Source organism: Quercus lobata, chromosome 10, assembly GCF_001633185.2.
Source record: "Quercus lobata isolate SW786 chromosome 10, ValleyOak3.0 Primary Assembly, whole genome shotgun sequence".
NCBI lineage: Eukaryota > Viridiplantae > Streptophyta > Magnoliopsida > Fagales > Fagaceae > Quercus > Quercus lobata.
Window position 1 is genome coordinate 5,433,977 of NC_044913.1, and position 15,628 is coordinate 5,449,604.

General features: G+C 36.5%; 1 protein-coding gene across 9 annotated transcripts in view; it reads left to right on the plus strand.

The window, feature by feature from the left end:
• Positions 1 to 200: 200 nt before the first annotated feature.
• LOC115963564 (callose synthase 10) overlaps positions 201 to 15,628 on the plus strand; it is a 56,439-nt gene continuing 41,011 nt past the window's right edge. For 3 of the 9 annotated variants that reach the window (XM_031082607.1, XM_031082609.1, XM_031082608.1), the window contains exons 1-9: positions 209 to 621; positions 9,783 to 9,880; positions 10,055 to 10,218; positions 11,379 to 11,487; positions 11,843 to 11,953; positions 13,063 to 13,188; positions 13,696 to 13,785; positions 15,051 to 15,148; positions 15,344 to 15,461. In XM_031082607.1, the coding sequence (XP_030938467.1) occupies positions 414 to 621; positions 9,783 to 9,880; positions 10,055 to 10,218; positions 11,379 to 11,487; positions 11,843 to 11,953; positions 13,063 to 13,188; positions 13,696 to 13,785; positions 15,051 to 15,148; positions 15,344 to 15,461 (1,122 nt within the window). In that variant the 5' untranslated portion in view covers positions 209 to 413. Of the gene's footprint in view, positions 622 to 9,782; positions 9,881 to 10,054; positions 10,219 to 11,378; positions 11,488 to 11,842; positions 11,954 to 13,062; positions 13,189 to 13,695; positions 13,786 to 15,050; positions 15,149 to 15,343; positions 15,462 to 15,628 lie in introns of those variants that run through there. The other 6 variants (XR_004085857.1, XM_031082614.1, XM_031082611.1 and 3 more) reach the window with 4 other exon arrangements.

Genomic DNA, 15,628 nt, shown 5'->3' on the forward strand with positions numbered 1-15,628 from the left:
AATTCCAAAGTGTGTATATAACATGATGAAGTATTCTTAGGAGGTAAGGAAAAAGCATTTATAAAAGCAGGCCTTTTTACGCGTCCCAGACTGATCCAAAGTCACACATACACATCAGATCGAACGGTTCCTAACAATTTCGAAGAGTACAGAATCGTAATTTCGTCATCTTGTTCTTACTTTCATTTCATTTTTCCTTTCCCGCTATCTACGTTTTTCTTTTGTTTCCTTTCCACTCGCATATTACAACCTTTCCTTTTCCTTTCTTTTCAGTTCAAAATTCGTTGAAATCAAAATAATTTATAGCTACTGAGTCAGAGAGAGAGAGAGAGAGAGAGAGAGAGAGAGAGAGTGGACCGAGTTCGTTCGACTCGGTAAAGGTTTTGATACGGCGTCGTATCGTGGCGTAGGCCATGGCTAGGGTTAACAGGAACTGGGAGAGGTTGGTGCGCGCGACGCTGAGGAGAGAGCATCTGAGGAGTTCTGGTCCAGGCCATGAGAGAACGCCGAGCGGGATCGCCGGTGCGATCCCGCCGTCGCTCGAGCGAGCCACCAACATCGACGCGATCTTGCATGCCGCCGATGAGATCCAATCTGAAAACCCCAACGTCGCAAGGATTCGTAAGCATTGCCTTCCTTTTCAACTCCAATTTTGGTGAATTTGCTTTTTTTTTTTTTTGTTTGTTTTTGGTTTTGATTAGTTAATTGAGTTGAGGAATTGAAATTAAGCTGGAGGAGAAGCTGATTGAATTGTTTTCTTAGGTTTACAAAGCGTTCCGTTGAATTTGTTTTATTTATTTATTGTTTTTTGTAATTTTAGTTAGATTATATGGTTGGATGAGTTTGATCAAGGTTTAGCTGGTTTTGGTTGTGATTTGGACTTGGATTATGGAGCAATGGTGAGGTGGTGGAGTTGAGAAATTTGAAATTAAGCTGAAGGAGAAGATAGTTCTTGCTGAATGAATTGTTATCGATTCGTTTAGTTTGACTTTTGGTCAATTTGTTTTTATTATTTTTTGTAATTTTAGTAAATTATATGCTTGGTTGAGTTTAATCAAGGTTAAGCGGGCTTCGGCTGTGATGTGGACTTGGACTATGGAGCAATGGTTAGGTGATTTGAGTTGAAAAATTGAAATTAAGCTGGAGGAGGAGATAGTTCATGTTGAATGATTTTTTTTTTTTTTCCTAATTTTGAAACAATTGGGATAGACAATAATCAGGTTTATTAAGCATTTCTTTCTTTTAGTTCGAGTTTTGGTGAATTTGTTTTTATTATTTGTTGTAATTTTAGTTAAATTATATGCTTGGTTGAGTTTAGGGACGGACCTAGGATTTAAAGCTAGGGGGGACCGAAGTATAAGGGGAAAAAAATTGTGTGAAATTTTTATTATATTATTAATGTCTTTTTATCTTTGTTACTCACCCACGGCCCCAAACACACGATTACTTATCCACTACCAGCATTATGAATTTTTTTAAGCATTCAAAACTCATACTACCATGCCACTGATAATATCAAAAACACATTAAAAACATCCATATTTCAAAAGATAACATTTGCAATGGAAAATTATTATTTACCTATCACCAAAAAAAAAAGAAAAAAAAAGACAAAATTAACCAGCAATACCCAAACTTCTTAAATCCTAAATGGACCTAATCCAAAAGCCAAGCAAGCAACATTACAAAATCCATATAACGACAAACATAGACCCCACAAAACGACATTATGAATTTATAATGTGCTACTAAAACACTTTTCCTAACTTTAGGATTTTTTTTTTCCTGAATTACTAGCCTCTGTAAGTTTGTTTGTGCATGTTCCTATTGTTGCCCCCACTACCAACAAACAGTTAAACAAATAAAATATTCTTTACATTCCCTACTCTCTGTATATAATATAATTTACTCAGCAAAAATAATTTTCAGTCTCCGAGAGACAGACTCACAAACACAATCACAGATTCACAGATTAATTATTCATATATTCAATTCACAATCATCCTCAGCAAAAAAAAAAAAAAAAAAAAAAACCCCACAATCACATATTCACGCAAACTATAAACATATGGTGTGGAGAAAGAGCATCAGAGAAAAATCATATCAGTATTAGGTTTTGAAAGAGAGAATAAATACTTGAAATTGGGTAGATTGGGATGGAGGTTGGAGAGGCCAGCATTGGAGGTGGGGTGGGCAGTTGGAGAAGCTGGTGGCATGGGCAGTGGGTAGGTGGCCGGTGGTTGATGCTTGATTATCTCTCGGTCTCTCCTCTGTCTTCTTCTTCTTCTTCTTCTTCTTCTTCTTTTTTTTTTTTTTTTTAATTTTAAATTTGGAATTAGGTTAGACGGCTTATCTTTCCTTGTTGGGTTGGGGCCTGGGCTGATATGTTCTTGGAGGGGAGGGGGCACAAAGGCCCAAACATGATTTTAATACCCAATTTACCTACTTTTTTTTTTTGGGGTCGGGGGGGTCTGGGCCGGGCCCCCCTTTGGTTCCGTACCTGGTTGAGTTTGATCAAGGTTAAGCATGTTTGGGTTGTGATATGGACTTGGATTATGGAGCAATGGTAGGTGATTGAGTTGAGAAATTGAAATTAAGCTGGAGGAGAAGATAGTTCATGTTGAATTAATTGCTATCTAATTTTGAAACAATTTGGATAGACAACAAGTAGGTTTATGAAGCATTTCTTTCTTTTAGTTCGAGTTTTGGTGATTTCTTAAATTATTTGTTGTAATTTTAGTTAAATTATATGCTCGGTTGAGTTTGATCAAGGTTAAGCTGCTTTTGGATGTGATTGAGATGAGAAGTTAAAATTAAGCTGGAGGAGAAGATAGTTCATGTTGAATGGATTGCCATCTAATTTTGAAACAATTTGGATAGACAACAAGAAGGTTTATGAAGCATTTCTTTCTTTTAGTTCGAGTTTTGGTGATTTCTTAAATTATTTGTTGTAATTTTAGTAAATTATATGCTTTGTATTCTTTTCTTTGCTGTGAGTTTACAATTGTAAACATATTGCACTTTTGCTATAAATAAAACTTTTATTACCTATCCAAAAAAAAAAAAAAAAAAAAATAGAGTTGAGAAATTGAAATTAAGTTGGAGGAAAGGATAGTTCATGCAGAATGAATTGTTTTCTAAGGTTTATGAAGCGTGTCTTTTAGTTAGAGTATTGGTGAATTTGTTTTAATTATTTGTTGTAATTTTAGTTAAATTATATGCTCGGTTGAGTTTGATCAAGGTTAAGTTGCTTTTGGATGTGATTGAGATGAGAAGTTAAAATTAAGCTGGAGGAGAAGATAGTTCATGTTGAATGGATTGCTATCTAATTTTGAAACAATTTGGATAGACAACTAGATGGTTTATGAAGCATTTCTTTCTTTTAGTTTGAGTTTTTTTTGGTGAATTTGTTTTTATTTATTTATTATTTTTTTGTAATTTTAGTAAAATTATATGATTGGTTGAGTTTGATCAAGGTTAAGCTGGTTTTGGTTGTGATATGGACTTGGATTATGGAACAATGGTTAGGTGATTGAGTTGAAAAGTTGAAATTAAGCTGGAGGAGAAGATTGTTAATGTTGATGAATTGTTTTCTAATTTTGAAACAATTGGAATAGACAACAAGTAGGTTAATGAAGCATTTCTTTCTTTTAGTTCGACCAAGTGTAAAGGCCCCCTTTTGCACTTGAATTGTTGACCCCTTGTACACTCCCTATGTACTAGGGTGTTCCTTTTTTGATATCAATAAAACTTATTACTTATCAAAAAATTTCTTTCTTTTAGTTCGAGTTTTGGTGAATTTTTTTATATATTATTTATTGTAATTTTAGTTAAATTATGTGCTTGGTTGAGTTTAATCAAGGTTAAGCTAGTTTTGGATGTGATTGAAATGAGAAGTTAAAATTAATCTGGAGGGGAAGATAGTTAATGTTGAATGAATTGTTATGTTATTTTGAAACAATTGCGGATAGACAACAATTGGGTTTATAAAATGACTAAAAGTTTTAACACTTTAATTAGTGAATGGGTTATGGGGTTATTGGTGATTTTTCTTTGTGTCAGTTGTTATGCAATTGCAGTGTTAAATGATGTCTTAAAACAAGAAGAAATAAGTAGTTTTTTATAATTTTTTTTGGATGAGTAAATTAAAATTTATTGGGAAAAAGAGGTGCTCAAATGCGAGTGCCCATAAATAATTACAAATGGACACTCACAAGGTCCAAAAACTCAACAATATTGCTGCAAGAAACCACTGCAATTGAGGTACACTTTTCAAACAAAGATCTCAAAAAAACTATTCTTAATAGCTTGCAAAGATTGCTTTTCCATTCTCAAAAGTCCGTTGATTACTCTCTTTCCATATGGTTTGCATAATAAAATGCGGTGTATCTTGCTAGACAATCTATTATGGTGATGCCCAAATACCCCTCTCCAGATAGTCAATAAATCGATTACCTGAGCTGGCATTGCCCAGAGAACCCCAAAATCCATAAATGCAAGAGACTACTACTCACTAGTGATAGGACAGTGTCTCAACAGGTGGCCAACAGTCAACAGTTTCACCATTGCCCTTGCACATTATACGTCTGTTACAACCACTGGCTTCCATTTAAACAAGTTGTCAATGGCCAGTATGGAATTCAAATTTTTTGTGCATATGAAAAAAAGCTACCTTACTATCCCAATTGCCCTTCCAGGGATAACTAGATGTCTCATAGTTAGGGGATTGAATAATCCCCGAAAGAGGGAGGTTTGTAAGAATCTCCTTAAGGAATGGCGGTGTGATATAGTATGCCTCTAGGAAACTAAACTTTCTTCATTAAATTCTTCTGTTGTGCGAAGCTTATGGGGTATTCCCTTCATTGATTGGGCTGTCTTGGATGCGGTTCAAACATCGGGGGGGTTCTATTGCTAGCGGGTGGTTGAGAAAATTGATGTTTTTGTTGATCAGTTCTCAGTTAGTGTACTTCTTAGGGGAGTTTTGTATGGTTTTGAATGGGTCTGTACTGGTATTTATGGTCCAAACGTAGACCAACACAGGGCTGCTTTGTGGGAGGAGTTATCCTGGGTGCGTGTTTGATGGACCATGGCTTGGTTATTATTTGGAGACTTCAACATCATTAGATATCCTTGTGATAGGCTTGGTTGTGAGTCTTTCAGCCCAGCCATGTTTGCTTTTTCAGATTTTATAGAGAATAATTACCTAGTGGAGAAGGGGCATCTTTCACCTGGTGTAGGGATTTGGAACCGAAGTCTATGTCCCGTATTGACAGGACTTTGGTATCTGTGGATTGGGCAGATCATTTTGGAAATGTGTCTCAATGGGTGTTTCCTTGTGTTATTTTTGACCATTGTCTGCTTTTGGTGGAAGCTGGTGGTGTTGGTAGGGGGCGTTATGCTTTTAAGTTTGAGAATATGTGGCTAAAAGTTGAGGGTTTTGTTGAGAAAGTTCAACAATGGTGGAGTGGGTATTGCTTTATGGGCTCTCCAAGTTTTGTTCTGGCTCAAAAATTAAAGGCTCTTAAAGAAGACCTAAAGAGGTGGAATAAGGAGGAATTTGGAAATTTGGCTTTTAGGAAGAAGAGTTTGTTGACTAAATTATTGGGTTTGGATGCTAGGGAAGAACTTTTAGGCCTTTCACATGAGGAACAATCTTGCTGAACGCAGGTTAAAGGTGATATTGAAATTTTAGCTAATTTGGAAGAGACTTTCTAGAGACAAAAGTCCCGTCCTCTGTATGTGAAGGAGAGAAATAACAACACACGTTTCTTTCATAGATTAGCAAACCATGCTCTGTATGTGAAGGAGGGACATAACAACGCACGTTTCTTTCATAGATTAGCAAATTCTCATAGAAGAGCTAATCACATTAGAAGCATAGAGGTAGATGGTGTTGTATATGAGGATGAAACTATTGTATGTTCTCAGGTGGTCCAATTCTATCAGGATCTTTATATAGAGACGGATACGTTGCGTCCAACTGTGGATGGGATGGATTTTGCTTGTATTGGGGAGGATGAAAGGTTGTCCCTTGAGAGGGAGTTTTTGAAAGAAGAAGTCACCCAGGTTTTGATGGAGATGGGGGGGGGGGGTAATGCCCCTGGTCCGGATGGATTCACCATGGCTTTTTTCCACAAATGCTGGAGGGTTGTGGAGGTTGATGTTATGGCTGTATTTAAGCACTTTCACAGGTACTTTGAGTTTGAATGGTCTCTAAATGCTTCTCTTCTCTCTTTAATTCCCAAGAAAAATAATGGTATAAATATTAAGGATTTTCGGCCTATTAGCTTGGTGGGCAGTGCGGACAAGTTGCTATCTAAGGTGTTGGCGAATAGGTTGAGGGTGGTGTTGGACAATCTGATATCAGAGTCTCAGAATTCCTTTGTTGCTATGAGGCAAATTTTACACTCAGTGCTTATTGCAAATGAGTGCCTAGACAGCAGATTGAAGTGTCATTCATTGGGTGTAGTGTGTAAGTTGGACATAGAAAAGCATATGATCATGTAAATTGGGATGCTTTGTTCTACTTGTTGAATAGGATGGGTTTTGGGTTGAAGTGGAGGGGGTGGATTAAGGCTTGCATAACTACTGTTCGTTTGTCTGTTCTTGTGAATGGATCCTTGGCTGGTTTTTTTGGAAGTTCTCGTGATTTGAGATAAGGTGATCCGCTGTCTCCTCTTCTTTTCCTTTTGATTATGGAAGTATTAAGTCGAATTCTGAAGAAAATTGAGGAGAGTGGTTTGCTTCTTGGTTTTCATGTGGGACTAGTAAACTCTATTGGGGTACGCATATCACATTTGTTGTTTGCAGATGATACCATTTTATTTTGTGATGCTTCTAGAGAATAAGTGTTGTTCATTCGGCTGGCTTTGTCTTGTTTTCAAGCTTTTACTAGCTTAAAAGCAAATGTGAGGAAGAGTGAGATTGTCCCGGTTGGGGAGTTTGGTAATATAGGTGCTTTGGCTAACATTCTTTGTTGTAGGGTGGGCAGCTTGCCTATGAAGTATTTGGGAATGCCCTTGGGTACTTCGTATAAGACAGCATCCATTTGGAATCTTATTTTGGAGAAGATGGAGAAGAAACTTTCAGGTTGGAAGCGTTTGTATTTGTCTAAGGGTGGTAGACTCAAGCTTTTGAAGAGCACCCTTTCCAGTCTACCTACATATTACCTTTCCTTATTTACCATCCTTGTAGCTGTGGTTGATAGGTTGGAATGTATTTAGAGAAACTTTTTATGGGGTCTTCAGAGGAGTGTTTTAAATATTCTTTGTTGGCTTGGGAGGTGTGTTCACCTTTAGAGATGGGTGGTTTGGGGATTAGGAAGTTAGTGCTTTTCAATCAAGCCCTATTAGGGAAGTGGTTATGGAGGTTTGGACATGAAGGAACCTATCTTTGGCGGAGGGTTGTCGCCACTAAATATGGAGAGGATTGAGGGGGGTGGAATACTAAAGTATGTAGAAAGGCCCACAGGTGTGGTCTTTGGCGTGGTATTAATGAAGGTTGGGAGAGATTCTCCAAACATTTGACCCTAGTGGTGGGTGATGGCTCTTGTATTCTTTTTTGGCTTGATAGGTGGGTTTGGGATACTTCACTTAAAATGCTCTGCCCTCAGCTATATGTGTGTTCAAATGACAAGGAAGCTTGCATTTCTGATGTATTGTGTTAGCAGGATGGTGGAAATGATAGATATTGGAATTTGAGATTTTATAGGGACTTTCACGAGAGGGAATTAGAAGCTGCCTTATCTTTCCTCGATTTCATTCAAGCTCGGATTCCTAGGGGTGCTGGGTGTGATAGTTCCCATTGGTGTCTTAATGGGAATGGCAAGTTTGATATTCGGTCCTATTACAATAAGATCCGGGGTGGTTCTATCTCTAGTTTCCCTTAGAAGGGTAAGATTTCTAAAATGGTGGCTTTTTTTATGTGGATAGCAGCACATGGTCGGATACTTACCTTGAATAATCTGATGCTCCGGGGTCTCCCTTTGGCGAATCGGTGTTGTATGTGCTGCTGTAATGAGGAAACTGTGGATCATCTTCCCCTACACTGTCTTGTAGCTCACTCGTTGTGGGTATGAATGTTACAGGTATTTGGGATCCAATGGGTCATGCCAGGTTTCGTGGAGAGTTTGGTGTCTTGTTGGAGTTTTTGGCCGGGGGAATTTTCGTCGGACATTTGGAATATGGTTCCTGGTTGTTTGATGTGGGTTGTTTGGATGGAAAGAAATTAGCGCTCCTTTGAGGCTAAAGAGAAATCGAATGTTCAATTACAAGCTCAATGCCATAGTACTCTGTTTGATTGGTCTAGGAGCTGGGGTTGTTCGACTTGTTCTTCCATCAATGAGTTTCTTTCTTCCCTTAGTATTATCCCCTAAGCTGCTTTTTCTATCTTTGTTGTTGTTTGTTGCTTTTTCTTGTGTTCACCATCATGAACACCATGTATTTGCTTTAATCGCCATTTTTTCATGATTAATACTATCTTTATTACTTATCAAAAAAAAGAAGGAAGGAAATCATTTGAGGTACGATGAAAGCATTTATAGGTTCAATGAAAATGTAGAGTCAGGAAATGAGACCTGTTTATTTATATCTTTCCATAAGTTAGAAAAGGAAAAGAGATTGGCACAATTTCCTGTACATAATTTTTTTTTTCTTTTCTGTTGTTTGTACATATTTTTTCTGGCTACTTCATTTTTCTAATGAAGTAGTCTTCTCTTAATACAAGTTTGCTTACCCATAAAAAAAAGACTGGCATGAGGTCTGCGACCAGTCTGAGATCAAAGAATACAAATCATAAAGAGAGGATACTGAGAAATCAACAAAATACATCGAATGAATGCAACCCTGAGGACGCATTTAGTTGTACAAGGATTTCAAAATGTGCTCTTTGATTACAAAGGTAGGACGTTCCACTTCCACCCCATTAAAGGCCCTCCTATTTCGTTCATACCACAAAGTGCACATGACACAAAGTGGTGTGACTATACACACCTTAGCTAATCGTGTCACTAAAGATGGCCTTGCCAACACTCCAAAAGATCAAGCACTAACTTGGGCAAAGACAAAGAACCATGTCTCTATGTTCGCAAAGAACAATGAAGTACCAGGTGATGAATAGATTCCCTGCTTTTCTTACACATACAACACCAATCAACTTTTAACAGATGCCTTTTTCGAACATGTCAATTGTCAACAGATGCCTTTGTGATAAGAAGTTTGAATTTTTATGGGTCAATGTTTTGTGTGTATTTGTTTGTTCAAGATATTGCATACCTGTGTGCTTTGGTTTTTCTTGTACTTGTTTTTCATATCAATGAAGTTTATTACTTATCAAAAAAAGATATTGCATACCTGTGCATATAATATTTAGAAAAGTCTCAAACAACTCTCTTCTGTTTTTGATTTTTAGTGAATTATAATCTGTACCCGTGATCATATTTTTGAACTTGTGTTTATATATTTGAGAAACTATTTTAAGCTCAGTTCTATCTACTTTATTTTGTAATACCTTTACTGTATTTGTTTTCAATTTGACTTTTTTACACTGCTAGCATCAGCAGTCTTGGTACAGGGCAAAGGGGCATGTTGGAACAATCTTGTTCTTGCTTGTTGGGGTGCCTACCTTTTTAGTGTTGACATATCTCAAGATATTACCTTCCATAGCTTTCTGTATTTTGTGAAGGTCAATGCTATTTGTGGAGATCATTTGCATGCCGCTTTGCTGGATTATATGAATTAATAACATGATACTTAATTTTAATAAAATTTTATTTTCCATTTTAGTGTGTGAGCAGGCATATTCCATGGCGCAAGACCTGGATCCCAATAGTGATGGTAGAGGTGTTCTTCAGTTCAAGACTGGTTTGATGTCTGTAATAAAGGTATCAATTAAAAACAAAATCTTGTGTGGCACATATTTATAAAATTAGGATTTTATTATTCCTTTCTATTTTTTAAATGCACTGCAGAATAAATTGCTTGTGCATTTTGCACTTCTTGCTAGAATTTTATCACTTTATCATTTTGAGTTATGGGGAGTTGACTATTTTCTGCAGCAAAAACTTGCAAAAAGGGATGGGGGCCGAATTGATCGTAATCGTGATGTTGAACACCTGTGGGAATTTTACCAACAATACAAGAGACGGTATAGAGTGGATGATATCCAAAGAGAGGAACAGAAATTGCTGGAAACTGGAGCCCTTAGTGTTAACATTGGAGAGTATGGCTGCTAACTAATGCTGCCTTATTTGTTTTCTCACGACTTATTTGTTTACTTAGATCCAATAATATTTATGTTCATTATTTAGGACTATAACCAGTAACTGGATCCTTCTACTGCTTGTTCCTTCAGAGAATTCTAGGTTGCATTTTGGAAATATTGCCCATGAAATACTTTAGTGAAAAGTTGAAATCTGGTCACATATAGTTTTAGAGTAGAATGAGCTGCTTGTATACGGATGAAAGATCATTTGATTTTACAATTTAGTCTATGCAATCAATTGACGTGAAATGGACAAGGTCAACTGGAGAAGGTATCTTTATTTAAGTAAGAGCTATGGCACCTTTGCTCCATTGATAGATTTGGAAAACATGCTTTGTTTACTATCGGAAAAGGGTTTTGTTTCCTGTTTTATGTGTTGAATCTGTAGTGGGTTAGTTTTCTTCTTTTTATCCTGCTAGCCTTAAATCAAAGTGATTGCTCACTCTGCATATTTTAAATATCTTCATTGTGCTTTGGAATTGATTTTGTATCATCTTCATTGATAAAATATTCATATTATATATGATCATTTGATTTCTGTTGGGTTTTTTCCTAGTCATTGTTTATTTGTAAGATTCCATGGTAGGACAAGGTGTGGTGCCACACCAGTACATGACCAGGCATTTGTGTCCACAGAGCAAGGGCAAGGCCTTGACATCCTTGCCAATGGAAGGCTATTAAATGGGCATTCATGCTAGGCCAAGCCTAGGAATGTGAAATCATGCCATTACTTGACCAGCCATCCCATGGCACACCCAAGTATTTGCAGCCCAAGTTTGGCAAGGCCAAGATATGCTTGGCCTTAATTGCAGGCTTGAGTCGCTTGACTCTGATTAAGGATGAGCTTAGGGCTTTGGAACACTTCTTTTGGTTAGATGTTATTTTGTATGCACTAATATAGCAGCTTAGATGCTGCTTGATTGGGATAGTTTTTTCTTAGCTCACTCCATAAGCTGGGATTGAGATTGCTTCTATTTATTATATTTGAAAATCTTGTTTCAATTTTTGATAAACATAATGAACACTTGGAAGAACTTTTAGGGTTTCCCTCTCTATGTGTTAAGCATGGATAAATTTTTTAATTGAAATTAAAATTTTTTTTTTGGGTTGGAAATTAGATCTTTAGAAATGAGAAAGGTAATTGCTACCTTGAGGGCCTTGGTTGAGGTCATGGAGGCACTTAGCAAAGATGCAGATCCTGGAGTTGGAAGACTTATAATTGAGGAGGTACTTTTCTTTACCTAACTACCTTTGGATGGGACCTTCAACAAACCATGCAATACATTATATCATTCAATGCTTATTTGTATCTCCTTAATATTTTGTCCATTTAGGATTTACTTTGATAATTTAGTGTGGGGTTGAGCTGTTCTCTCTGGTTTTTACTGGATGCTAGTTGATGGGTAATGGTGGCAATCAAAAAGTTCATTTAAAAAAAATCTGTCACTATTTTAAGGATTCTGTTTTGCCTTACGTAGCAGCTGTTGGTATCTTGACATATGCAGCTTCCAACATATTTATTAGTGTTGGAAAACTTTGCCTGGAAATAACAGTTTCTGTGTGTGTGTGCGTGGCTATTCAGTTGCGAAGAATCAAAAGGTCTGATGGCACATTATCTGCGGAACTCACGCCCTACAATATTGTTCCTCTGGAAGCACCGTCATTGACCAATGCCATTAGAGTTTTTCCAGAAGTAAGTCAAGTTTTGAATAAGATTTATTTCAATATGCGTTGTCCTTGTTCTTTAGCAATACTGTTACCCTACTTCTGATTGGCTCTCAACTTTACCTGAATTTGAGTGTTTCCCAGTCTTATTACATAACAATTACATGTGCACTTTAAATTGAGGTGACCTTTTCCTGTTGTGCATTTTTTTATTTTTTCCTGCTGTGTTCCATATTATCTATGTGGAGATTGTCCCCTTAAAGAAGCCTTCCTGGAGTTGTTTAGAATTAGTCGTGATAAGGAGACTTCCATAGTGGGAGTTATGCATTTTCATGATGGGATGCTTAACTGGGATGTTCAGTTCACTAGATTGGTCCAAGATTGGGATTTGGAGTCCTTGACTGCTTTCATGGATTTAGTCTATTCTAGAACAGTGAATGGTGAAAGGCAAGATAAACTTTATTGGAGAACTGTCAAGAGTTGGGGTTTTGAGGTGTGTAGTTACTATCACCCCCTATCCTTGTCTAGCAACAGTTCATTCCCTTGGAAATTAGTATGGTGATCTAAGATCCCTCCTAGGGTAGCCTTTGTCTTAGGAAAGATTTTGGCTATAGACAATTCATGGAAGAGAGGCATCATTCTCATTGATTACTGCTATATGTGTAAAATGAGTGGGGAATCGGTTGATCATCTCCTTTGTCATTGTCCCATAGTGTTTGAGTTATGGACAATGGTGTGAAGTTTGTTTGGTCTTCTATGGATAATGCCTCAGAGGGTTTTTGATTTGTTAGCAGCTTGGCAAGGCCCCTTTTGGTTGGCATCATAATATAGCTTTTTTAAAGGCGGTGCCACATTGCATCATGTGGTGTCTTTGGCGAGATTGGAATGCGAGATGTTTGGAAGGAGGAGATCAGTCTATTCTTGAGATTAAATCTTTTTTTCTCTATACTTTATCGGAATGGAATGTTGCTTTTAAATCTCTTCCTTGTTCTTCATTGTTAGATTTACTTGAGCATTGTAATTTGAGGGAATGATTGTACTCCCCAAGTGCACCCGTGGTGTACATGGGTCTTTCTTTTTGATCAGTAAAATTTTTGTTACTTATAAAAAAAAAATATATTTGGGTTATCTGTTCAGGTCAAGGGAGCGATATCTGCAATTAGATATACTGAACAATTTCCCAGACTTCCTGCTGATTTTGAGATTTCTGGACAAAGGGATGCAGATTTGTTTGATCTCCTGGAATTTGTGTTTGGTTTTCAGGTTTGCTAATACTTGTATTTCTCCATTATGTTCTTTGATATGTTTGACAGTAGATATGGTATGGGGTAAAATTGCACTGTAAATAGATCTCAGTTTTGCAAACAACTTGTTTGATCTATGTTTTAGTTTGGGTTGATGCATCGATGATTATTCTACTATTGATAATAATTTTAATTCTACTATTGATTTTAATTTATTAATTTTTGAATATACATCTTTCTTACTTATCAAAAAAAAAAAAAAAAAATAATGAACATGCTTTGAGGATGAAGGAGTTTTTGCGTAATCTTCAAAAAAGTTTATTCAGTTGTGATTTGCTTTACATGTTTTAGTTTGAAACCCACCTACACAGAGTTAAGGTGATTGCCTTTGAGTACCATATCAGCAAACCTTTTGGCCAAAATACATATAAATGACTATTCTGTGATTGCATTTTCTAAGAGCATACTCTGTTTATCTTCCCTCCTGTCAGCCATTTCTTAGTTGAGTAATTTGACTTGTATGCAGAAAGATAATGTAAGGAACCAGCGTGAGAATGTTGTTCTTACAATAGCAAATGCACAGACTCGACTTGGCATACCTGTAGAGGCTGATCCGGTGAGAGTTTCAGATAATTTATTTATGAATCAATTTTCCTAATGCTCAGGTTATCAGGCTTGTCATTTGCCTGTTATTTACTCAGCTTGTTAGTTTAAGAGTTTTGCTTTGTTCTCAACAACTTTTAGAGTCTTTGATTGAATAGATCAATGTGCTTTTATAATTTCTATTATGTTCCTAGTCAATGATTGTTATTATGTTCTCTTTGTGAAGCTGTAGATGAATCATTAACATGCAAAGATCTTTTTGGTATCAATTGATTTATGCGCGGATCAATTGATTTGTTGTGCCAGCTTATAAGAAGATAGGTTGTCATTTATTTATTTATTTATTTTTTAGAGGGGAATTTATGGGGTCATTGATGCCTGATCAATGTCCTGAAATTTATTGAAGCAGAATTTAAATTGAATTTCAGAGTTTTATTTTTTAATACACAGAATATATATTTGGTTGGTTGTAGACTATATTATTTCATGAATGCCCAATTCAGTCAGGATTTTTTTTTTAATAAAATTTTTAAATATATGTGTGTGTGTGTGTGTGTGTGTGTGTGTGTGTGTGTGTGTGTGTGTGTTTGTTGCTTGCTGTTACTATTAGATTAAGCTTGTAATTTGAATCTTAAAGTTTTGAATTTCTGTATGTAAGGTTTTATCAGCCTTTCTGGTGGAGGCTGTGAAGGTTTTTTTGTTCACTTTTGAAGCTATTACTCCTAAAATTAATGGTACGGATAACCTAAAGATTTGAACTACGGAGACAAAAAAGGTTAAGGGAAGAGAGGGGGGGGGGGGGCACTGTATCGCAACATGAGTTTGTTGCGGTATTTACAACCAAGCATCCAAGCATTTAGTGAGGGGATCGAATGCGCTTACTGCTCATCCACACATTATATGTTTCTATGAAGTTGGATGTTGTGTAAATTATTTTGTTGCTTATCTTGGAAACTTTAAACATAGTCCATCTTACCTTTATACGTTAGGCATTCTGAAAGTACTTGAATTATGTAGTCATTATTTGCCATGTATACATGTGGTGGATATGCTCAGTTGGGACTTTTAAGCCCTATTATTTTATTTTTGTATTGTTTTCTTGTCTTTGTTATGGCTTTTCTCCCACTTCTGTTCTTTTTGGTTTATGCTAATCTATATTTTTGTAGATTGTAGGGTGGTATTGTAATGAGTTATCTTACATTGTATTGGAAAGGTGGTTGGTGGGATTCTTGTGGATGTTAATTGACAGATATCACTTTTTTCTTGTGTCTTGGACAGAAAATAGATGAGAAGGCAATAAATGAGGTTTTCTTGAAAGTGCTTGATAATTATATCAAGTGGTGCAAGTACTTGCGCGTACGCTATGTTTGGAACAGGTCAATTCTGAAACCTGTTGTTATTTTGAAATAATTAGTTCAACCTAAGGGATAGCATAATTGGCTGGGGACCATGCCTCATGAGCGGAGGTTACTAGTTTGAATCTCCCCATTCCCCTCCCCTTGGGGCCAATACTACTAACAAAAAATTTGGTTCCTCTATACTCTGACTTGTCTGTGTTTAAATCTCCACAGTTTAGAAGCAATTAATAGGGACAGGAAGCTTTTTCTGGTTTCATTGTACTTTCTTATATGGGGAGAAGCTGCAAATGTCCGTTTCCTTCCTGAATGCATTTGCTATATATTCCACCATGTAAGCCTCTAATAATGGTGCTTAAATTTTTTGTTTTCACCTTTGATCTGCTATTATCATCTGTTCTGTTATGCTTATATAAAAAAAAAAAAAATCATCTGTTATGTTATAAAAGATGAAAAATGTCTTTTAGGCACTGACAACTTCTTTGTAAATTTTATGTGCTA